At 35.5% G+C, this 26,676-nt stretch overlaps 1 protein-coding gene across 1 annotated transcript; it reads left to right on the top strand.

The window, feature by feature from the left end:
• Positions 1 to 338: 338 nt before the first annotated feature.
• LOC104878453 (predicted GPI-anchored protein 54) lies at positions 339 to 26,676 on the top strand. Its single transcript, XM_059734499.1, has 5 exons — positions 339 to 449; positions 545 to 775; positions 24,051 to 24,413; positions 24,513 to 24,833; positions 26,671 to 26,676. Exons 1-5 carry the CDS (start codon positions 339 to 341, stop codon positions 26,674 to 26,676), a joined length of 1,032 nt encoding a protein of 343 aa, XP_059590482.1.

The following is a 26,676-nucleotide window of genomic DNA, read 5'->3' as shown; positions in this document are numbered from 1 at the left end:
AAGCCACATGGCTACTACCAATCCACCCAAGTAGGAGGTGGCATTCCACTAACTTCAATTTCCCAATTTTGCACTTTAGTCCTTCAAGTTATCAAAAATAAAACCCATAATTGCCCATTAGTCCTTTAGGTTTTCATAACCCTAATCAGTCCCTAAGAACCTAATAAGCATGTTTAAGTCATTAACTAATCCCACTTAACCTTAATCAAAGTTTAATTCATAATTAAACATGATTAGCACTAAACTAGTTTTAATATCTAATTAAGCAAGCTTAAAGTTAAGTACTAAAATAATCATTATTGCCTATTTAATTCATTAGTACTAGGTCAATAAAGGTGATGGTGATGGTAACGGTGACAGTGACGGTAACGATTACGATAACGGTAATAGGGACAGTAAAGGTAATGGTGACGGTGACAATAATGGTCACGATGATGGTAATGGTAACGGTAACGGTGACGGTGATGGTGATGGTAACAGTAACGGTGACGATGACAAGAACGATTATTATGACGGTAACAGTAACAATCACTATAACGATAAGGATAACCATAACGACGATGACGGTAATGGTGACAGTAACTGTTGCGATAACGATGATGATAACATTGACGGTAGTGATGACAGTAATGGTTACGATAACGGCAACGGTAAAGGTAACGATAAGAGTAATAGTGACGGTGACGGTGACAGTAATAGTGGTGATAATGGTGACGGTAACGATGTTGGTAACGGCGACTGTGACGGTGATGGCAACAGTGACGATGACGTCCAAGTGAAGGGAAAGGAAAGGAACAAACGAATAAGTTTTGATAAAAACTAGGATGACCTCTCCAACATGGGAAACTAAATGAACTAAGAAAGAAAATAGATGGAACCAAGAATGGCACTCTAATGATGAGCAATCAAATGAACAAACTAATATGCTTTAAATGAACATAGATAGAACATAGGATGGATTCTCAATGATGCGGGAAAAAAAAAAAGGATCAAAGAAATAAGCTTTAGATGGAATGTAGGATGGCATTGTAATGATGGGAAACCTTAGGAGGCAAGAATGAACATAGATAAAGCCTAGGATGGCTTGAAATGATTAGAAACCAAAGGAATAAACGAATAAGTGTGGATAAAACCTAGGATTGCTTCCCATTGATTGGAAACCGAAGGAACTTACAATGAGCAATAGATAGAACCTAGGATGGGGTCCCAATGATGAGAAACCAATGGAACAAATGAACAACCATATATAGAGCTTAGGATGACTTCCCAAAGATTGGAAATTGAAGGAACTAACAAAGAACCTATAAAAGAACGTAGGATGGAATCCCAATGTTTGGATACAAAAGGAACTAAGAAGGAACGTAGATAGAAACTACGATGGTGTCACAACGATGAGAAACAAAAGAAACAATCGACTAATCCTAGGTATAACATTGGATGACATTCCAATGATTGGAAACCAAAAGAACAAACATAGATAGAACCTAGGATGGTGTCCCAGTGATGAAAAACAAAAGGAAAAAAAATAAATAAGCTTTAGATAGAAACTAGGCTAACATCACAATCATGGAAAACTAAAGAACCTAAGGACGACGATATATAGATCCAAGAATGGTGTCCCAATGATGATGAGTCAAAAGAACAAATGAATAAGCTTAGATAAAACCTAAGATGTCGTCCCAATGATGGGAAACGAAGGGAACTAAGAATGAAAATACATAGAACCAAGAATAGGGTTCCAATGATGAGCAATCGAATAAGCTTAGATAGAACCTACGACGGCATCCCAATGATGGGAAACCAATGGAACTAAGAATTAACATAGATAAAACATAAGGCGGTGTCCTAAAGATGAGAAATGAATAAGCTTAGATAGAATCTAGGATGACTTCCCAATGAATGAAAACCAAAGGAAATAACATTGAACATAGACAAAATCCTCGGATAGCATAAATATGTTTGGAAACCAGAGGAACGAAGAACGAACATAGATAGAAACTAGGATGGAGTCACAACAATGAGAAACTAAAGAAACAACAAACAAACCAAAGAAACCTAGGATGGCATCCCAACTATTGGAGACCAAAGGAACTAAAATTGAACATACATAGAACCTTGGATGACGTCCTAGTGATGAGAAAGGAAGGGAACAAACAACTAAGCTTGGATAGAATGAAAATAGATAGAAAACAAAATGGCATTCCAATGATGAGCAATCAAAGGAACAAATGAATATGCTTTAGATAAACGTAGATAGAACATAGGATGGAGTCTCAGTGATGAGAACCAAAAGGAGCAAAGAAACAAGCTTTAAGATGGAAACTAGGATGGCATCCTAATGATGGGAAACCTTAGGAGGCAAGAATGAACATAGATAAAGCCTAGGATGGCTTGCTAATTATGATAAACGAAAGGAATAAACAAATAAGCAAGGATAGAACCTAGGATAGCTTCTTAATGATTGGAAACCGAAGGAAGTTACAAAGAGCATAGATAGAGATAGGATGGGGTCTCAATGATGAGAAATCAAAGGAACAAATCAACAACCATAGATAGAGCTTAGGATGACTTCCCAATGATTGGAAATCAAAGGAACTAACAATGAACCTATACAGAACGTATGATGGCATCCCAATGTTTGGAAACCAAAGGAACATAGATACAAACTACGATGGCGTCACAATGATGAGAAATGAAAGAAACAATCGACCAATCCTAGGTAGAACATAGAATGACATTCCAATGATTGGAAACCAAATGAATGAAAATTCAACATAGATAGAACCTAGGATGGCGTCCCAGTGATGAAAAACAAAAGGAACAAAAAATAAGCTTTAGATAGAAACTAGAACCTAGGATGGGAAACCAATGGAACTAAGATGAACATAGATAGAACATGAGGTGGTGTCCTAAAGATGAGAAACGAATAAGCTTAGATTGAACCTTGGATGGCTTAGATGAACAAAAGGAACTTATAATGTACATAGATTAAGCCTATGATTACGTTCCAATGTTGAGAAACCAAAAGAATAAACGAAGATAGAACCCACAATGACTTCCCAATGAATGGAAATCATAGCAAATAACATTGAACATAGACAAAAGCCATGGATAGTATCCAAATGTTTGGAAATCAAAGGAACTAGGAACGAACATAGGTAGAAACTAGGATGATGTCACAACGATGAGAAACCAAAGAAACAACCGACTCATCTTAGATAGAACCTAGGATGCCATCCCAACTATCGAAAACCAAAGGAACTAAAATTGAACATACATAGAACCTAGGATGACGTCCTTGTGATGAGAAAGCAAAGGAATAAACGAATAAGCTTTAGATAAAACCTAGGATGAACTTAGAATGAACATAGGATGAGTCTCAATGATGAGAGCTGAAAGGAGCAGAGAAATAAGCTTTAGATGGAAATTAGGATGGCATCCTAATGATGGGAAACCTTAGGAGGCAAGAATGAACATAGATAAAGCCTAGGATGGCGTGCTAATGATGAGAAACTAAAGGAACATAGATAAAGCATGGATGGAACCTACGATAGCTTCTCAATGATTGGAAACCGAAGGAACTTACAATGAGCATAGATACAGCCGAGGACGGGATCCCAATGATGAGAAATCAAGAGAACAAATGAACAACCATAGATAGAGCTTAAGATGACTTCCCAATGATTGAAAATTAGAGGAACCAACAATGAACCTATATAGAACGTAGGATGGCATCCAAATGTTTGGAAAATAAAGGAACTAAGAATGAACATAAATAGAAACTACGATGGCGTCACAATGATGAGAAACGAAAGAAACAATCGACTAATCCTTGGTAAAACATAGGATCACATTCTAATGATTGGAAACCAAATGAACAAAAATTCAACATAGTTAGAACCTAGGATGGCATTCCGGTGATGAAAAAAAAACAGGAACAAAGAAATAAGCTTTAGATCAAAACAAAACGAAATAACATTGAACATAGAAAAAAACCTTGGATAGAAACTAGGATGGCATCCCATTGATGGTGCCACAACGATGAGAAGCAAAAGAAACAACCGACTAATCTTAGGTATAACCTAGGATGGCATCCCAACTATTGGAAACCAAAGTAACTAAAATTGAACATACATAGAACAAAAGGAACAAATGAATAAGCTTAAATAGAACATAGGATCACATCCTAATGATAGGACACTAAAGGAACTGAGAATGAAAATAGATAAAACTAAGATTGACATTCCAATGATGACATCCCAATGGTGGGAAACCAAAGGAAGTAACAATGAACATAGATAGAAACTTGGATGTTGCCTTAATAATTAGAAACCAAAGGAACTAAGAACGAACATAGATAGGAACTAGGATGGCATCGAAACGAGGAGAAAGCAAAGGAACATACGCATAAGATTAGATAGAACCTAGGATGGCATCCCAGTGATGTGAAACCAAAGTAACTACGAATGAATATATATATAGATTGTAGGATGGCGTCACATTGATCAACAACCAAAGGAATGAAGAAATAAGAAGACATAAAAACTCGAATCACATCCTAATGAATGGGAACCTTAGGAAGTAAGAATGAACAAACATAGAACCTAGAATGGCAATGCAACAAAATGAAACTAGGGAACAAATAATTTACCTTAGATAGAACCTATGATGACTTCGCAATAATTGGAAATCAAAGGACTATCAATGAACATAGACAAAACCTAGGATGGCATCCAAATGTTTGGAACCCAAAGGAATTAAGCACAAACATACATAGAAACTCGAATGTTGTCACAATGATTCGAAACTAAACAAATAACCTTAGATAGATCCTTGGATGGCTTCCCAATGATTCGAAACTAAAGGAACTAACAATAAACATAGCCAGAACCTAGGACGGAATCCAAATATTGGGAAACCAAAGGAACTAAGAACAAACATAGATAGAAATTAGGTTGGCGTTTCAACAATGAGAACCCAAAGAAACAACCAGCTAAGCTGAGGTAGAAACCTAAGATTGTATCTCCACAATCAGAAACTAAAGGAACTAACCTTGAACATAGATAGAAGATAGAAAGTCGTCCCGTTTATGGCAAAACCAAAGGAAAAAATAATTACATCACAATGATGGAAAATTGAAGAAGCGAAGGACGAAGATAGATGGATCCATGAATGGTGTCCCAATGATGATGAGAAACGAAAGGAAATAAGAATGGGGTTCCAATGATGAGCAATTGAATAAGCTTAGATATAACCTAAGATGGCATCCTAACGGTGGGAAACCAATGGAACTAAGAATGAACAAAGATAGAACATAAGGTGGTGTCCTAAAGATGAGAAACAAAAGGAAGAAATGAATAAGAATAGATCGAACTTTGGATGGATTCTGTAATACCTAGTACTAATGAATTAAATAGGCAATAATGATTATCTTAGTACTTACTTTTAAACGTGCTTAATTAGATGTTAAAGCTAGTTTAGTGCTAATTTTGTTTAATTATTAATTAAAATTTGATGAAGGTTATATATGATTAGTTAATGACTTAAGCATGTAAGTTTAATATTAGTTAATTTGGAGGACTAAAGTGCAATTATGGAAAGTTGGGGTTGGCTGCATGGAGACCCTTTATAGGGGCCTGTAGCTCGTTTTGCAGTATTTCACTTGTAGATGCTTGGGTTAGAGAGAGGATCTAGAGAGAGAAAGTGATTTTTGTTTATTTTGGTTCCTAATGGTATGTTGAAACAAATTTACGGTAAAATTTGTGTAAAAGTTGAGTGTAATTAGCTATAAACATGTTTTAGTTAAGTATTATAGATTAGTAAACATGCGATTAAAATTTAGACATTTGGGACCTGATAATGGGTTAGGCTTTAAAGGAAAAAATCAAAAAAATTAGTGCTTGGTAATTAATTAGAGAATATGAGAATTAAGAATTAATAACAGTAAGTTGTTAAAAATTAGTAAGAAAGGAAATTTTTATAAATTTTAAAGGTTGCGAAACCTAAATTATGTTGTTTTATTTCAGTTCATTGTAATAGGTAAAGATCACCTACATAGAAGAATCACAAAGGGAAAGTAAGTGTAAGGTAGGGAATTTTATGTTGTTCTACAGTGTATCTGATTTCTTCCCTTGAAACATTTATTGGAATTTCATTTTATTTCTATGATTTCATAAAATGTTTTAATGTGTCATTGCATCTCGGTTTATTGTATTAAAATGTTACAATGATATTGGAACGTATATTGGTATGAAGATTCATGGTTCTGGGTTGTGGAAATTGTTCATGGTGTGGTTGCATTCCACGAAGGATATGGAATTATCACATATGATATTCAGAGAATTGATTGGTAGGAAGTGTTTATGTGACGCTATAGTCATTATCCTTTGATATATTGTTTATGTGGGACTGTGGGTCCTTGGGTGAAAGGTGAAAATCCCTAAAGCCCCTGAGAAAGACACTCTGATATGGGTGTATGGGGTTGGTCCTACCCTTGGGTACGAGTCCCAAAAGACACAGGGTATGACTTACCCTTGGGTGATGTCCTAGAATAGTTATTATTATATTGACCGAGTATCTTGTGGAGCATTGATATCTGATGTGTAGATTGGTGGGGGTTAGCAGTTTATCAGTTGTGAAAGGATGGATGAGGGAAAGCATAGATAAAACTAGCAAACACATGCATACATGTTTGACATGATTGCATATATTAATGATTATAAAATGTTTATCATGCATGCTATTATACGTTTAATTCAAGGTTTTTATGGGTATGTCTAGGATGGTTATAAACTTTGCTATTAAGTTGTGAACTCACCCTATCCCTTCCACCTTTAGATGCAGGTCAGAAGACCTATGTTGGAAATAATGCTTGAGCATTGCCTTACTATTGATTGGATGTTGTTTGCTCGCATTGAAAGTGTTTTGAAACTTTCCCTTTGTGTTAAAGATTGAATCTTTTTTTAGGAATGATATAATATATATATATTTGTCAGGTACACTTGTAGTATGAGCTACCCATAGTGAACCATGGGGTTTTGGTATATGTAAATTAACGTAGTACAAGTTTCTTTTGTAAAACAAATCACATTTTGTTAACTAATTGTTACAAAGATTAATATAGGATGTACTCTTTATAACAGGTTTTGCATATTCTCTTTTTGCACAAAATCAAGCAGAAACTCGACATTTAAACTTTTGTATCCCCATTTTTTTTTTAGAGCACTTATACTATATTTGAGTATCAATTGTAAAATTTGAAAAAAAAAAAATAGGGGTGTGACAGATTTGCAATGATGGGAAACAAAAGGAAGTTTCAATGAGCATAGATTTAACATAGGATGACGTCTCAATGATGAAAAAACAAATAACCTTAGAGAGAACCTAGGATGACTTCACAATGATAGGTAACCAAAGAAAATTACATTGAACATAGACACAAACCTTGAATAGAGCCCATTTGTTTGGAAACCAAAGGAACTAAAAACAAACACAGGCAGAAACTTGGTTGGCATCACAACAAAGAAACAACCGACTAAGCTTAGCTAGAACTAGGATGGCATCCCAATGATCAGAACAAATAAGGAACAAAAATTGAACAGAAGTAGAACCTAGGATGATGTCCTAGTGATGGGAAAGGAAATGAACAAACGAATAAGTTTAGATAAAAACTAGGATGACATCTCTAGCATGGAAAACTAAAGGAATTGAGAATGAAAATAGATAGAATCAAGAATGGCATTCTAATGATGACCAAACGAAAGAACAAATGAATATGCTTTAGATGAACTAAGAATGAACATAGATAGAACATAGGACGGAGTCTCAATGATGAGAAAGAAAAGGAACAAAGAAATAAGCTTTAGATGGAAAGTAGGATGGCATCCTAATGATGGAATCCCAATGTTTGGAAACCAAAGGAACTAAGAATGAACATAGATACAAACTATGATGGCGTCAAAACAATGAGAAACGAAAGAAACAATCGACTAATCCTAGATAGAACATAGGCATTCCAATGATTGGAAACCAAATGAACGAAAATTCAACATAGATAGAACCTAGGACGGCGTCCAAAAGATGAAAAACAAAAGCAACAAATAAATAAGCTTTAGATAGAAACTCAAACCTAGGATGGCATCCTAATGATGGAAAACCAATGGAACTAAGAATGAACATAGACAAAATATAAGGTGGTGCCCTTAAGATGAGAAACGAATAAGCATAGATTGAACCTATGATTACTTTCCAATTTTGAGAAAACAAAAGAATAAACGAATAACTGTAGATAGATCCTACAAAGCAATCGAAGGAACAATCGAATATGCTTTAGATGAACAAAGAATGAACATATGATGAGAAGTGAAAGGAGCAAAGAAATAAGTTTTAGATGGAAACTAGGATTGCATCCCAATGATGGGAAACCTTAGGAGGCAAGAATTAACGTAGATAAAGCCTAGGATAGCGTCCTAATGATGAGAAACAAAAGCAACAAACGAATAAGCATGGATAGAACCTAGGATAGCTTCTCAATGATTGGAAACCGAAGGAACTTACAATGACCATATAGAGCCTAGGATGGGTTCCCAATGATGACAAATCAAGGGAACAAATGAACAACCACAAATAGAGCTTAGGATGACTTCCCAATGATTGAAAATAAGAGGAACGAACAATGAACCTATAGAACGTAGGATGGCATCCAAATGTTTGGAAACCAAAGGAACTAAGAACGAACATAGACAGAAACCACGATTGCTTCACAATGATGAGAAATGAAAGAAACAATCGACTAATCTTTGGTAGAACATAGGATCAAATTCTAATGATTGGAAACCAAATGAACAAAAATTCAACATAGTTAGAACCTAGAACAGCGTTCCGATGATGAAAAACAAAAGGAATGAAGAAATAAGATTTAGATAAAAACCTTGTATAGAAACAAGGATGGCATCCCATTGATGAGAAGCCAAAGAAACAACCAACTAATCTTAGGTAGAACCTAGGATGGAATCCCAACTATCGGAAACCAAAGTAACTAAAATTGAACATACATAGAACCTAGGATGACGTCCCAATGATAAAAACAAAAGGAACAAATGAATAAGCTTAAATAGAACCTAGGATCACATCCTAATGATAGGACACTAAAGGAACTAAGAATGAAAATAGATAGAACTGAGATTGACGTTCCAATGATGAGAATTCAAAGGATCACATCCCAATGGTGGGAAACCGAAGGATCTAACAATGAACATAGATAGAAACTAGGATGTTACCCCAACTATTAGAAACCAAAGGAACTAAGAACGAACATAGATAGAAACTAGGATGGCATTGGAACGAGGAGAAGGCAAAGGAACATAAGCACAAGATTAGATAGAACCAAGGATGGCATCGAAGTGATGTGAAACCAAAGTAACTACGAATGAATATATATATAGATTGTAGGATGGCGTCACATTGATAACCAACCAAAGGAATGAAGAAATAAAAACTCTGATGACATCCTAATGAATGGGAACCTTAGGAAGTAAGAATGAACAAACATAGAACCTAGAATGGCATTGCAATAATAGGAAACTAGGGATCAAATAATTTATCTTAGATAGAATCTATGATGACTTCGCAATAATTGGAAACCAAAGGAACTATCAAAGATCATCAACAAAACCTAGGATGGCATCCAAATGTTTGGAACCCAAAGGAATTCAAAACAAACATACATAGAAACTAGGATGGCATCACAATGATGAGAAACTAAACAAATAACCTTAGATAGATCCTTGGATGGCTTCCCAATTATTTAAAACTAAAGGAACTAAAAGCAAATGTAGCTAGAACCTAGGACGAATTCCAAATGTTGGGAAACCAAAGGAACTAAGAACAAACATAGATAGAAACTAGGGTGGCGTTTCGACAATGAGAAACCAAAGAAACAACCAACTAAGCTAAGGTACAAACCTAAGATTGCATCTCCACGATCAGAAACTAAAGGAACTAACTTTGAACATAGATGAAGCTAGAAAGGCGTCCTGGTGATAGCAAACCAAAGGAAAAAATGACTAAGCTTAGATAGAAACTAGGATGGCATCCCAATGAAAGGAAACCAAAGGAACTAAAATTGAACATAGATAGAACCTACAATAGCATCCTAGTGAAGATAAACCAAAGGAACTAAGATGGGAAACTAAGGAAACTTAGAATAAACATAGATAAAGCCAAGAAAGGTGTTCCAATGATAAGTAAGGATGGGAAACCTTGGGAAGTAAAACTGGACACATATAGAACCTAGAATGTTGTCCAAATGATGGTGGGACCTAGAACGACATCTCAATGATGAGAAACCAAAGGAACTAAGAACGAACATAGATAGAAACTAGGATGGTGTCGTAATGAGCAGAAAGCAAAGGAACAAACAAATAAGCTTAAATTGAAGCACAAATAGAACCTAGGATGACATCTCAATGATGAGAAACAAAAACAACAAAGAAATAAGCTTAAATGGAAACTAGGATGGCATCACATTGATGGAAAACCTTAGGAAGTTAGGATGACCAATGATAGAACCTAGGATGGCGTCCTAATTATGAGAAACCAATGGAACAATCAATGAACATAGGCTAAAACTAGGATTGCATCCAAATGTTTGGAACCCAAAGGGACTGAGAACAAATCTAGATAGAAACTAGGATGACTTCACAATGATGAGAAACATAACAAACTACCAACTAAACTTTGGTAGAACCTAGGATGGTATGCAGACGATTGGACACGAAATTAACTCAAATTGGATATAGATAGAACCTACGACGACATCCTTGTGATAAGAAATTAGAGGAACCAACGAATAAACTTAGATTAAAACTACAATTGTAACACCTAGTACTAATGAATTAAATAGGCAATAATAATTATTTTAGTACTTAACTTTAAGCTTGCTTAATTAGATGTTAAAACTAGTTTAGTGCTAATCATGTTTAATTATGAATTAAACTTTGATTAAGGTTAAGTGGGATTAGTTAATGAATTAAGCATGGTTATTAGGTTCTTAGGGACTGATTAGGGTTAGGAAAAACTAAAGGACTAATGGGCAATTATGGGTTTTATTTTTGATAACTTGAAGGACTAAAGTGCAAAATTGGGAAATTGAAGTTTGTGGAATGCCACCTACTTGGGTGGATTTATGGTAGCCATGTGGCCTGCCACCTCGTGCTTGGTTGCATCGAGACCCCTTTATAAGGGGTTGCAGCTCGTTTCCACCAGTTGACCTGCAGCAACTTGGGTTAGAGAGAGGATCTATGAGAGAAAGTGTAGATTTGAGGTAAGCAAGTTGTTTAATTTTGTAATTTTCGTTTATTTTGGTTCCTAATGGTATGCTAAACAGAATTAACGGTAAAAGTTGAGTGTAATTAGCTATAAACCCGTTTTAGTTAAAAATCACAATTAATTAAAGATTAAAGTATTTTAGCTGAAGTATTTTATTAATGGTAAGATCAGCACGAATCTTTGTTTGATTTGGTTTGATTGAAAAACATAGATTAGTAAACATGTGATTAATTAGGTTATTTGGACACTTGGGGTTTGTTAATAGGTTAGGCATTAAGAAATTCAAAAGAATTAGTGTTTCGTAATTTAATTGGGGAATATGAGAATTGAAAAAAATTAACAATAGAAAGTTGTTAAAAATTAGTAAGAAAGGAAAATTTCAAAAGTTTTAATTGAATAACTAATAATGGTTAGGAAACCTAAATTATGTTGTTTCATTTCAGTTCCTCGTAATAGGCAAAGATTGCCTACATAGAAGAAACACAAAAAGGAAACTGGTGTAAGGTAGGGAATTTTATGCTATTCTATGGTGTATCTGATTTCTTCCCTTGAATCATTTGTTTGAATTTCATAAAATGTTTTAATGATCTCGGTTTATTGCATTAAAATGTTACCAAGATATTGGTATGAAAATTCATGGTTCTGTGTTGTCAAAATGGTTGATGGTGTGGTTGCATTGCAAGAAGGATATGGAATTATCACGGATGATATTTAAAGAATTGATTGGTGGGAAGTGTTTATGTAATGCTACAGGTATTATCATTTGACATATTGTTTATGTGGGACTGCGGGTCCTTGGGTAAAAGTCCCTAAAGCCCTCGAGGAAGACACTCCGATGTGGGTGTATGGAGTTGGTCCTGCCCCTGGGTTTTAGTCCCTAAAGCCACGGGGTTGGTCCTACCCTTGGGTATGAGTCCCAAAAGACACGAGGTATGACTTGCCCTTGGGTGATGTCCCACAATAGTCATTATTATATTGATCGAGTATCTTGTGGAGCATCGATATCTTATGTGTAGATTGGTGGGGGTTAGCAGTTTATAAGTTGTGAAAGGATGGATGAGGAAAATGTTTGACAAACACATGCATACATGTTTGACATGATTACACATTTGTTAGTGGTTATAAAATGTTTATCATAAATGCTATTAAACGTTTAATTCAAGGTTTTAAGGGTATGTTTAGGATGGTAATAAACTTTCCTACTGATTTGTGAACTCATCCTATCCCTTCCACCTTTAAATGCAGGTTGGAAGACCTATGCAAGAAATAATGCTTGAGCAATGCTTTACTGTGATTAGATGCTATTCGCTGGCATTGAAAGTCTTTTGAGGCCTTGCCTTTTGAATTAAAGACTGAATCTTTTTGTAGGAATCATGTAATATATATATTTGTCAAGTATGGGCTACCCGTAGTGAACAATGGGGTTTTGGTATATGTAAATTAATGTAGTACAAATTTCTTTTGTGAAACAAAACATATTTTACTAACTAATAGTCAAAAAGTTTAATACAAGATGTACTCTTTATAACAAGTTTTGCATATCCTCTTTTTGAACAAATTCAAGGAGGAACTCAACATTTTAATATTTGTATCCCCATATTTTTTAGAGCACATATACTGTATTTGAGTATCAATTGTTTAGTTTGAATAGCAAAAAAAAACTGGGGTGTGACAAGGATAGTAACTTAAAGGAACAAAGAATGAACAGAGATAGAATCAAGAATTATGGTCCAATGATGAGCAATCAAAAGAACAAACGAATTAGCTTAGATAGAACCTAGGGTGGCATCTCTATGATGTGAAACCTAAACAAACTAAGAACGAAAATGAATAGAACTATGAATGGCATTTAAATGATGAGCAATCTCGGGAACAAATGATTATGTTTAGATAAAACCTAGGATGGCATCTTGATTATGGGGTGAAGAACGAGAGATACCCTAAACATACTTAAAGGAAGGGGGATGCCCTAAAAAAGGCAATGGAAGAAGAACGTCGTAAATGAAAATTAAGAAAGGGGATTCACTAATAAGACTCATAGAAAGGGCATGCCACAAACCAACTCTACTAAAGGGGGATGCCCAATCCCAACAAAAGCGGTTATGCTAAAAAACCTCAAGAAATGGAGTTGCGCTAAACAAACTACTGGGGATGCCCTACTACACTAAAGGAAATGGGAGTCTGCTAAGTAATCCCTAGGAAAGGGTTTGCCCTAAAAGAATTGAACGAAGGTTGTTGGTCTAAACAAACTCTAGGAAAGGGAATGAATTAAAACTCTCCATGAAGATAGATGACCTAAGAAACTGAAGGAAGAGTGACGTACTAAAGTAAATCAAGGTAGTCTAATTGCCCAATGAAGAGGAATGTGAATACCCTAATAACACTCGAGGAAAGAGGATGCCTTAAATAAACTCTATGAAGGGGAATACCCTAAACAAACTTAAGGAAGGGGATGCCCGAAAAATACACAAGGAGGATGTCCTAAACAAACTGAAGGAATAAGGCATACCCTTAAACAAACTCATAGGATGGTGTCCTAATTATGAGAAACCAAAGGAACATACGAATAAGCTTAGATAGTTCACAATGATGGGAAACCAAAGGAACGAACAATGAACATAGGTCGAACCTAGGATTGCATCCAAATGTTTGGAACCCAAAGGACCTAAGAACAAACGTAGATAGAAACACATAACAAACAACAAACTAGGCTTAGGTAGAGCCTAGGATGGTATGCAGATGATCGGACATAAAATTAACTCAAATTGGATATAGATAGAACCGACAATGACGTCCTTGTGATGAGAAATCAGAGGAACAAACAAATAAACTTAGATTAAAACTAGGATAGTAACCCAATGACGGGTAACTAAAGAAACTAAGAATGAACAGAGATAGAACCAAGAATTATGGCCCAATGATGAGCAATCAAAAGAACAACCGAATTAGTTTAGATAGAACCTAGGATGGCATCTCAATGATGTGAAACTAAACCAACTAAGAATGAAAATGCATAGAACTATGAATGGCGTTCCAATGATGAGCAATCTAGGGAACAAATGATTATGTTTAGACAAAACCTAGGATGACATCCTGATTCTGGGTGAAGGATGAGGGATACCCTAAACAAACTTAAGGAAGTGGGATGCCCTAAACGATGCCCTTTATAAACTTAATGAAGGGAATTCTCTAAACAAAGTCAAGGAAGGGGGATGCTCTAAGCAAATTCGAGTAAGCAGGATGCCTTTAAAACCCCAATGGATGAAGAACGTCGTAAATGAACATTAAGAAGGGGGATTCACTAATAAGACTCATAGAAAGGGCATGCCACAAACAAACTCTACAAAGGAGGATGCCCAATCCCAACAAAAACGGTTGTCCTAAAAAACCTCAAGAAATGGAATTGCGCTAAACAAACTACTGGATGGAGATGGCCTAAGACAGTAAAGGAAGTGGGAGTCTTCTAAGTAATCCCTAGGAAAGGGTATGGCCTAAAAGAATTGAAGGAAGTTGGTTGGTCTAAAGAAACTTTAGGAAGGGAATGAATTAAAAATCTCCATGAAGATGGATTGTAATACCTAGCACCAATGAATTAAATAGGTAATAATGATTGTCTTAGTACTTAACTTAAAACGTGCTTATATAGATGTTAAAACTAGTTTAGTGTTAATCCTGTTTAATTATGAATTGAACTTTGATTGAGGATAAGTGAGATTAGTTAATGACTTAACCATGCTTATTAGGTTCTTAGGGGTTGATTGTAGTTATGGAAACCTAAAGGTCTAATCGGCAATTATGGGTTTAATTTTTGATAACTTGAAGGACTAAAGTGCAAAATTGAGAAGTTAGAGTTAGTGGCAGCCATGTGGCCTGCCACCTCTTACTTGGCTGCATGGAGAGAGGATCTAGAGAGAGAAAGTGTAGATTTGAGGTAAGCAAGTTGTTTGATTTAGTTATTTTATTTTATTTTAAATCCTAATGGCATGTTGAAACAAATTAACGGTTAAATTTGTGTAAAAGTTGAGTTTAATTAACTATAAACATGTTTTAGTTAAAAATCACAATTAATCAAGGATTAAAGTATTTTAGCTTAAATATTTTATTAATGGTAAGATTAGCATAAATCTTTGTTTAATTGAAAAATACATTAGTAAACATATGATTAATTAGGTTATTTAGACACTTGGGATTTGTTAATAGGTTGGGCTTTAAGAAATCAAAACAATTAGTGTTTGGTAATTAATTAGTGAATATTAATATGCATTGTAAATATTGTTTAATTCAATTCAAATTTGATTTGAAAACCTGTAGGCATGTAGAATAGAGAATATTATAATTAAAAATTAGCAATAGTAAACTGTATAAATTTTCATCATTAGGAAGTCTAAATTATGTATTTCATTTCAGTTCCTTGTAATAGGTGAAGATCGCCTACATAGAAGAATCACAGATTTCTTTCCTGTGTTAATCTTGTGTAAGGTAGGGAATTTTATGCTATCCCATGGTGTATCTGATTTCTTTCCTTGAAACATTTATTGTAAATTTCATGTCATTTTTATGATTTCATAAAATGTTTTAATGTGTCATTGCATCTTGATTTATTGTGTTGAAATGTTACATTGAGATTGGAACGTATATTGGTATGAAGATTCATGGTTCTGTGTTGTGGAAATGGTTCATGGTGTGGTTACATTGCAAGAAGGATATGCAATAATCACAAATGATATTCAGAGAATTGATTGGTAGGAAGTGTTTATGTGATGCTACAAGCATTATCCTTTGATATATTGTTTATGTGGGACCGTGGGTCCTTGGGTGAAAGTCCCTAAAGCCCTCGAGGAAGACACTCCAATGTGGGCATATGGGGTTGGCCCTACCCTTGGGTGAGTCCTTAAAGACACGAGGTTGGTCCTGCCCTTGGGTATGAGTCTTAAAAGACACAGGGTATGACTTGCCCTTGGGTGATGTCCCAGAGTAGTCATTATTATATTGACTGAGTATCTTGTGGAGCATTGATATCTAATATATAGATGGTAGGGGTGAGCAATTTATCAGTTGTGAAAGGATGGACGAGGAAAAGTAAAGATTAAACCAAAACACACATGCATACATGTTTGACATGATTGCATATTTATTAATGTTTATAAAATGTTTATCATGCATGTTATTACATATTTAATTCAACGTTTTTAAGGGTATGCTTCGGATGGTTATAAACTTTCCTACTGAGTTGGGAACTCACCCTATCCCTTCCAACTTTAGATGCAGGTCAGAAAACCTATGTAAGAAATAATGCTTGAGCTTTGCTTTATTGTGATTGGATGTCGTTTGCTCGCATTGAAAGATTTTGAGGCTTTGCCTTTGTATTAAAGATTGAATCTTTTTGTAGGAAATATGTAATATATATATTTGTAAGGTGCACTTGTAGTATGGGCTACTCGTAGTCAACAATGGGGTTTTGGTATATGTAAATTAATGTAATACAAGTTCCTTTTGTGAAACACAAGATGTACTCTTTATAACATTTAAATTTTTGTATTCCCATATCTTTAAGAGCACTTATTCTGTATTTGAGTATTAATTGTTAAGTTTGAAAAAAAAAACCGGGGTGTGACATCGATGACCTAAGAAACTGAAGCAAGGGTGATGGATTAAAGTAAATCAAGGTAGTTATAGCCCAATGAAAAGGAATGTCCTAAAAAAAAAATAGAGGAATGGGATTACCCTAATAAAACTTGAGAAAAGAGGATGCCCTAAATAAACTCAATGAAGGGGAATACCCTAAACAAACTTAAGGGCATGCCCGAAAACAACTCAAGAAAGGAGGATGTCCTAAACATACTCAAGGAATAGGGCATACCCTTAAACAAACTCATAGGATGACATCCTAATTATGAGAAACCAAGCGAACATACGAATAAGCTTAGATAGTTCACAATGATTGGAAACCAAAAGAACGACCAATGAACAAAGGCCGAATCTAGGATTGCATCCAAATGTTTGGAACCCAAAGGAACTAAGAACAAACCTAGATAGAAACTAAGATGACATCACAATAAGAAACATAACAAACAACCAACTAAGCTTAGGGTGAACCTAGGATGCTATGCATACGATCGGACACAAAATTAACTCAAATTGGATATAGAAGGAACCTAGGATGACATCCTAGTGATGAGAAATCAGAGGAACAAACAATAAACTTAGATTAAAACTAGGATAGTAACATAATGACGGGTAACTAAAGGAACAGAGATAGAACCTAGAATTATGGTCCAATGATGAGCAATCAAAAGAAAAAAAACGAATAGCTTAGATAGAACCTAGGATGGCATCTCAAAGATGTGAAACTAAACAAAACTAAGAATGAAAATAAAAACAAACTATGAATGGAGTTCCAATGATGAGCAATCTCGGGAACAAATGATTATGTTTAGATAGACCTTAGGATGACATCCTGATTATGGGGTGAAGGACGAGGGATACCCTAAACAAACTTAAGGAAGTGGGATGCCCTTACAAAACTTAATGAAGGGAATTCTAAAAACAAAGTCAAGGAAGGGGGATGCTCTAAGCAAATTCGAGTAAGCGGGATGCCCTTAAAAAGCCAATGGAAGAAGAACGTCGTAAATGAACATTAAGATGTGGGATTCACTAATAAGACTCATAAAAAGGGCATGCCATAAACGAACTCTACCAAAGGGGGCGTTTGTGCTAAACAAACTACTGGATGGGGATGCCCTACTACACTAAAGGAAGTGGGAGTCTGCTAAGTAATCCCTAGGAAAAAGGGTAAGCCATAAAAGAATTGAAGGAAATTGGTTGGTCTAAACAAACTCTAGGAAAGAGAATGAATTAAAAATCTCCATGAAGATGGATGACCTAAGAAACTGAAGGAAGGGTGATGGACTAAAGTAAATCAAGGTAGTTTGATAGCCCAATGAAGAGAAATGTTCTAAAAAAATAGTGGAATGTGAATACCCTAATAACACTTGAGGAAAGAGGATGCCCTAAATAAACTCAATGAAGGAGAATACCCTAAACAAACTTAAGGAAGAGGATGCCCGAAAACAACTCAAGGAACGAGGATGTCCTGAACATACTCAAGGAATAGGGCATACCCTTAAACAAACTTATAGGATGGCGTCCTAATTATGAGAAACCAAAGGAACATACGAATAAGCTTAGATAGTTCACAATGATGGAAAAAACCAAAAGAATGAACAATGAACATAGGCTGAACCTAGGATTGCATCCAAATATTTGGAACCCAAAGGAAATAAGAACAAACCTATATAGAAGCTAGGATGACATCACAATTATGAGAAACATAACAAACAACCAACTAAGCTTAGGTTGAACCTAGGATTGTATGCAGACGATCGAATAGAAAATTAACTCAAATTTGATATGGATAGAACCTAAAGTGACGTCCAAGCAATGAGAAATCAGAGGAACAAACGAATAAACTTAGATTAAAACTAGGATAGTAACCTAATGACGGGTAACTAAAGGAACTAAGAATGAATAGAGATAGAACCAAGAATTATGGTCCAATGATGAGCAATCAAAAGAACAAACAAATTAGCTTAGATAGAACCAAGGATGGCATCTCACTGATGTGAAACTAAACAAACAAAGAATAAAAATGAAACAAACTATGAATGGCGTTCCAATGGTGAGCGATCTCAGGAACAAATGATTATGTTTAGAGAGAACCTAGGATGACATCTTGATTATGGGGTGAAGGACGAGGGATACCCTAAACAAACTTAAGGAAGTGGGATGCCCTAAATGATGCCCTTAATAAACTTAATGAAGGAATTCTCAAAACAAAGTCAAGGAAGGGGGATACTCTAAGAAAATTAAAGTAAGCAGGATGCCCTTAAAAAGCCAATGGAAGAAGAACGTCGTAAATGAACATTAAGAAGGGGGATTCACTAATTCTCATAGGAAGGGCATGCCTCAAACAAACTCTACCAAGGGGGATGCCCAATCCCAAAAAAAGCGGTTGTGCTAAACAAACTATTGGATGGGAACGCCCTACTACTCTAAAGGAAGTGGGAGTCTACTAAGTAATCCCTACGAAAAAGGGTATGCCCTAAAAGAATTGAAGGAAGTTGGTTGGTCTAAACAAATTTTACACAAATTTTACCGTGAATTTGTTTCAACATACCATTAGGAACCAAAATAAACAAAAATTACTAAATTAAACAACTTGCTTACCTAAAATCTTCACTTTCTCTCTCTAGAACCTCTCTCTAACCCAAGCTGCTACAAGTGAAATGCTGCAAAACGAGCTACAGGCCCCTATAAAGGGTCTCCATACAGCCAAGTAGGAGGTGGCGGGTCACATGGCTGGCACCAACCCCAACTTTCCATAATTGCACTTTAGTCCTCCAAATTAACCAATATTAAACTTACTTGCCCATTAGTCCTTTAGGTTTTCATAACTCTAATCAGCCCCTAAGAACCTAATAAGCATGCTTAAGTCATTAACTAATCGTATATAACCTTCATCAAAGCTTAATTAATAATTAAACAAGATTAGCACTAAACTAGCTTTAACATCTAATTAAGCACGTTTAAAAGTACAGAATCCATCCAAAGTTCGATCTATTCTTATTCATTTCTTCCTTTTGTTTCTCATCTTTAGGAAACTTTATGTTCTATCTATGTTCATTCTTAGTTCCATTGGCTTCCCACCGTTAGGATTCCATCTTAGGTTATATCTAAGCTTATTCGATTGCTCATCATTGGAACCCCATTCTTATTTCCTTTCGTTTCTCATTATCATTGGGACACCATTCATGGATCCATCTATCTTCGTCCTTAACTTCTTCAGTTTTCCATCATTGTGATGTAATTATTTTTTCCTTTGGTTTGCCATAACCGGGACGACTTTCTAGCTTCTATCTATGTTCAAAGTTAGTCCTTTAGTTTCTGATTGTGGAGATACAATCTTAGGTTTGTACCTCAGCTTAGCTGGTTGTTTCTTTGGGTTCTCATTGTTGAAACGCCACCCTAGTTTCTATCTATGTTCGTTCTTAGTTCCTTTGGTTTCCCAACATTTGGATTCCGTCCTAGGTTCTGGCTATGTTTATTGTTAGTTCCTTTAGTTTCGAATCATTGGGAAGCCATCCAAGGATCTATCTAAGGATATTTGTTTAGTTTCTCATCATTGTGACACCATCCTAGTTTCTATGTATGTTTGTGCTTAATTCCTTTGGGTTCCAAACATTTGGATGCATTGATAGTCCTTTGGTTTCCAATTATTGCGAAGTCATCATAGGTTCTATCTAAGGTAAATTATTTGTTCCCTAGTTTCATTTTGTTGCATTGCCATTCTAGGTTCTATGTTTGTTCATTCTTACTTCCTAAGGTTCCCATTCATTAGGATGTGATCCGAGTTTTTATGTCTTCTTATTTCTTCATTCCTTTGGTTGTTGATCAATGTGACACATCCTACAATCTATATATATTCATTCATAGTTACTTTGGTTTCACATCACTGGGATGCCATCCTAGGTTCTATCTAATCTTATGCATATGTTCCTTTGCTTTCTCCTCGTTTCGATGCCATCCTAGTTCCTATCTATGTTTGTTCTTAGTTCCTTTGGTTTCTAATTGTTAAGGCAAAATCTTGGTTTCTATCTTTGTTCATTGTTACTTCCTTCGGTTTCCCACCATTGGGATGTCATCCTTCGATTGCTCATCATTGGAATGTCAATCTTAGTTCTATCTATTTTCATTCTCAGTTCCTTTAGTGTCCTATCATTAGGATGTGATCCTATGTTCTATTTAAGCTTATTCATTTGTTCCTTTTGTTCTCATCACTGGGACCTCATCCTAGCTATGTATGTTCAATTTTAGTTAGTTGGGATGTCATCCTAGGTTATACCTAAGATTGGTCGGTTGTCTCTTTGGCTTCTCATCATTGTGGCACCATCAATGGGATGCCATCCTAGTTTCTATCCAAGGTTTTTTTCTATGTTCAATGTTATTTCATTTGGTTTCGATCTAAAGCTTATTTCTTTGTTCCTTTTTTTTTTTTTCATTACCAGAATGCCATCCTAGGTTCTAACTATGTTGTATTTTTGTTCATTTGGTTTCCAATCATTAGAATGTGATCCTATGTTCTACCAAGGATTAGTTGATTGTTTCTTTCGTTTCTCATCATTGTGACGCCATCGTAGTTTCTGTTTATGTTCATTCTTAGTTCCTTTGGTTTCCAAACATTTGGATGCCATCCTATGTTCTATGTATGATCAATTTTAGTTCCTTTGGTTTCCAAACATTTGGATGCCATCCTATGTTCTATGTATGTTCAATTTTAGTTCCTTTGGTTTTTGATAGTTGAGATGGAATCCTAGTTTCTATCTAAGATTAGTCGGTTGTTTCTTTGGTTTCTCATCGTTGTGACAGCATCCTAGTTTCTACCTATGTTCGTTCCTAGTTCCTTTGATTTCCAAACATTTGGATACTATCCATGGCTTTTGTCTATGTTAAATGTTATTTGCTATGATTTCCATTCATTGGGAAGTCATTGTGGGTTCTATCTACGGTTATTCGTTTATTCTTTTGGTTTCTCAACATTGGGACGTAATCATAGGTGTAATCTATGCACATTATAAGTTCCTTTTGTTCATCTAAGTCATCCAAGGTTCAATCTAAGCTTATTTGTTTCTCATCTTTAGGACACCACCTTATGTTCATTCTTTGTTCCATTGGTTTCCCATCCTAGGTTCTAGTATCTATCTAAAGCTTATTTATTTGTTCCTTTTGTTTTTCATCACTAGGACGCCATCCTAGGTTCTATCTATGTTGAATTTTCATTCATTTGGTTTCCAATCATTGGAAGGTGATGTATGTTCATCATTGTGACGCCATCGTAGTTTATATCTATGTTCATTGTTAGTTCCTTTGGTTTCCAAACATTGGGATGCCATCATACGTTCTAAATAGGTTCATTGTTAGTTCCTTTGATTTCCAATCATTGGGAAGTCATCCAAAGCTCTATCTATGGTTGTTCATTTGTTCCTTTGATTTCTCATCATTGAGACCCCATCCTAGGCTCTATCTATGCTCTTTGTAACTTCCTTCGGTTTCCAATCATTGAGAAGCTATCCTAGGTTCTATACATGCTTATTTGTTTGTTCCTTTCGTTTCTCATAATTAGCACCGATGCTAGGCTTTATCTATGTTCATTCTTGCCTCCTAAGGTTACCCATCATTAGGATGCCATCCTAGTTTCCATCTTAAGCTTGTTTCTTTGCTCCTTTTGGTTGTCATCATTGAGAATCCATCCTATGTTCTATCTACATTTATCTAAAGCATATTCATTTGTTCCTTTGATTGCTCATCATTGGAATGCATTCTGTTTTCTATCTATTTTCATTCTATACAATCTTATTCGTTTGTTCCCTTCCTTTCTCATCAATGGGACGTCATCCTAGGTTCTACCTAATATTAGTCAGTTGTTTCTTTAGTTTCTCATTGTTGTGACTCCATCCTAGTTGAAAATCTATGTTCGTTCTTCGTTCCATTGGTTTCCAAACATTTTTAAGTTATCCGAGGCTTTGGTCTATGTTCAATATTATTTCCTTTGGTTTTCATTCATTGGGAAGTCATCCTAGATTCTATCTAAGCTTATTCATTTCTCATCTTTAGGACACCGCCTTATGTTCTGTGTTAATTCTTAGTTCCATTGGTTTCCCATCATTGGGATGTTGTCGTAGGTTCTATCTAAGCTTATTCGATTGCTCATAAATGGAACCCTATTCTTGGTTCTATCTATTTTCATTCTTAGTTCCCTTCGTTTCCCATCATTGGGATGCCATCTTAAGTTTTAGCTAAGCTTATTCATTTGTTCTTTTGACTCATCATCATTGGGACACCATTCTTGGATCTATATATCCTCGTCCTTAGGTTCTTTAGTTTTCCATGATTGTGATGTCAACCTAGTTTCTATCTAAAGCTTTTTTTTTTTTCCTTTTGTTTTTCATCACTGGGATGCCATCCTAGGTTCTATCTAGTTTCTTCATTTGGTTTCCAATCATTGGAATGTCATCCTATGTTATACCTAGGATTAGTCGATTGTTTCTTTTGTTTCTCATTGTTGTGACACCATCGTAGTTTCTATCTATGTTCCTTTCGTATCCAAACATTGGGATTCCATCCTATGTTTTGTATAAGTTCTTTGTTAGTTCCTTCGATTTCCAATCATTGGGAAGTCATCCTAAGCTCTATCTATGGTTGTTCATTTGTTCCATTGGTTTCTCATCATTGGGACCCCATCCTAGGTTCTATCTATTGCTCATTGTAAGTTCCTTCGGTTTCCAATCATTGGGAAGCAATCCTAGGTTTTATCCACACTTATTCGTTTATTCCTTTGGTTTCTAATCATTTCACGCCATCCTAGGCTTTATCTATGTTCATTGAGCCTCCTAAGGTTTCCCATCATTATGATGCCATCCTACATTCCATCTAAAGCTTATGTCTTTGTTCCTTTTTTTTTTTTTTGCATCATTGAGATTCCATCCTCTGTTCTATCTATGTTCATTTAAAGCATATTAGTTTGTTCCTTTGATTGCTCATCATTAGAGCGCCATTCTTGGTTCTATCTATTTTCATTCTTAGTTCATTTAGTTTCCCATGCTGGAGATGTCATCCTAGTTTTTATCAAAACTTATTCGTTTGTTCCTTTCCTTTCCCTTCACTAGGACCTCATCGTCACTGTTACCGTCACCGTCTCCGTTACTAACACCATTATCACAACTGTTACCAGCATCATTACCGTCACCATCACCATTTCCGTTATTGTAACCGTTACTGTCACCATTACCGTCAATGTTACCATCACCATCATCGTTACCGTTATCGCAACAGTTATTGTCACCATCACTGTTATCGTCACTGTCACCATTATCGTCATTGTTACTGTTACTGTTATCATAACCGTTATTGTCACCATTATTGTCACCGTCACCATTACGGTTACTGTTATCGTTCGCGATACCGTTACCATTATTGTCATCGTCATCGTTACCATTACCATTACGGTTATCGCCACCGTTACCGTTACCGTTATTGTTACCATCACCGTTATCATTTTTGTTAATGTTACTGTCACCATTACTGTTACTGTTACCGTCATAGTAACTGTAACCATCACTGTTATCGAGACCGTGATTGTTATCGTATCCATTACAATAACCGTCATCGTTATCGTTATTATCACTGTTACCGTCATTGTTACTATCACCGTTACAGTTACAATTACTTTTACTATTACCATCACTGTTACTGTGGACGTTACCGTTACTATTACCTTTATCGTTATCGTTATCGTCACCATAACCGTTACAGTGATAGTTACTGTTATCGTTACCGTTACCATCATCGTGACCATTACCATCACTGTCTCCGTTACCATTATCGTAACCATTACAGTCACCGTTATTGTCACCGTCACCGTCATCATCACTGTCATCGTTACCATCACCGTCACCTTTATTGTAACACCTAGTACTAATGAATTAAATAGGCAATAATGATTATTTTAGTACTTAACTTTAAGCTTGCTTAATTAGATGTTAAAACTAGTTTAGTGCTAATCATGTTTAATTATAAATTAAACTTTGATTAAGGTTAAGTGGGATTAGTTAATGACTTAAACATGCTTATTAGGTTCTTAGGGACTTATTAGGGTTATGAAAACCTAAAGGACTAATGGGTAATTATGGGTTTTATTTTTGATAACTTGAAGGACTAAAGTGCAAAATTGGGAAATTGAAGTTAGTGGAATGCCACCTCCTACTTGGGTGGATTGGTGGCAGCCATGTGGCTTGCCACCTTGTGCTTGGCTGCATGGAGACCCCTTTATAAGGGGGCTGCAGCTCGTTTTCCACCATTTCACCTGCAACAACTTGGGTCTGAGAGAGAAAGTGTAGATTTGAGGTAAGCAAGTTGTTTAATTTTGTAATTTTTGTTTATTTTGCTTCCTAATGGTATGCTGAAAAGAATTAACAGTAAAATTTGTGTAAAAGTTGAGTGTAATTAGTTATAAACCTGTTTTAGTTAAAAATCACATTTAATTTAAGATTAAAGAATTTTAGCTGAAGTATTTTATTAATGGTAAGATCAACACGAATCTTTGTTTAATTTGGTTTGATTGAAAAAAATATATTAGTAAACATGTGATTAATTAGGTTATTTGGACACATGGGATTTGTTAATAGGTCCTATAAGAAAATAAAAAGAATTAGTGTTTGGTAATTAATTGGGGAATATGAGAATTGTAAAAAAAAAAATTAATAACATAAAGTTGTTAAAAATTAGTAAGAAAGAAAAACTTCATAAGTTTTAATTGAATAGATTTTAATGGTTAGGAAACCTAAATTATGTTGTTTCATTTCAGTTCCTCGTAATAGGCAAAGATCGCCTACACAGAAGAAACACAAAAAGGAAACTGGTGTTAGGTAGGGAATTTTATGTTATTCTATGATGTATCTGATTTCTTTCCTTGAATCATTTGTTGGAATTTCACGTTATTTCTATGATTTCATAAAATGTTTTAATGTGTCATTGCATCTCGGTTTATTGCATTGAAATGTTACCATGATATTGGAACGTATATTGGTATGAAGATTCATGGTTTTGTGTTGTCAAAATGGTTCATGGTGTGGTTGCATTGCAAGAAGGATATGGAATTATCACATATGATATTCAGAGAATTGATTGGTGGGAAGTGTTTATGTGGGACCGTGGGTCCTTGGGTGAAAGTCCCTAAAGCCCTTGAGGAAGACACTCCGATGTGGGTGTATGGGGTTGGTCCTACCCCTGGATTTTAGTCCCTAAGGACACGGGGTTGGTCCTGCCCTTGGGTATGAGTCCCAAAAGACACGGAGCATGACTTGCCCTTGGGTGATGTCCTAGAATAGTCATTATTATATTGATCATGTATCTTGTGGAGCATTAATATCTGATGTGTAGATTGTTGGGGGTTAACAGTTTATCAGTTGTGAATGGATGAATGAGGAAAAGCAAGGATGAAACTAGCAAACACATGCATACACGTTTGACATGGTTACACATTTGTTAATGGTTATAAAATGTTTATCATCCATGCTTTTAAATGTTTAATTCAAGGTTTTTAAGGGTATGCTTTGGACTGTTATAATATTTCCTACTGAGTTGTGAACTCACCCTAACCCTTCCACCTTTAGATGCATAGGTCAGAAGACCTATGCAAGAAATAATGCTTGAGCAATGCTTTACTATGATTGGATGTTGTTTGCTCAATTGAAAGTCTTTTGAGGCTTTGCCTTTGTATTTTTGTAGGAATAA

Source organism: Vitis vinifera, chromosome 18 (genome assembly GCF_030704535.1).
Source record: "Vitis vinifera cultivar Pinot Noir 40024 chromosome 18, ASM3070453v1".
Lineage (NCBI taxonomy): Eukaryota > Viridiplantae > Streptophyta > Magnoliopsida > Vitales > Vitaceae > Vitis > Vitis vinifera.
Note: the sequence above shows the minus strand (reverse complement) of the source record. Positions and strands in the feature narration are given on the sequence as shown.

Bases quoted from the DNA above. Each gene is read 5' to 3' on its own strand.
- LOC104878453 (XM_059734499.1), top strand. From the start codon at position 339: ATGGTGATGGTAACGGTGACAGTGACGGTAACGATTACGATAACGGTA. The intron at 450-544 runs GTAACGGTGACG...TATAACGATAAG, and splicing joins CGATGATGGTAATGGTAACG to GATAACCATAACGACGATGA. The intron at 24,414-24,512 runs GTTATTGTTACC...ACTGTTATCGAG, and splicing joins TCGCCACCGTTACCGTTACC to ACCGTGATTGTTATCGTATC.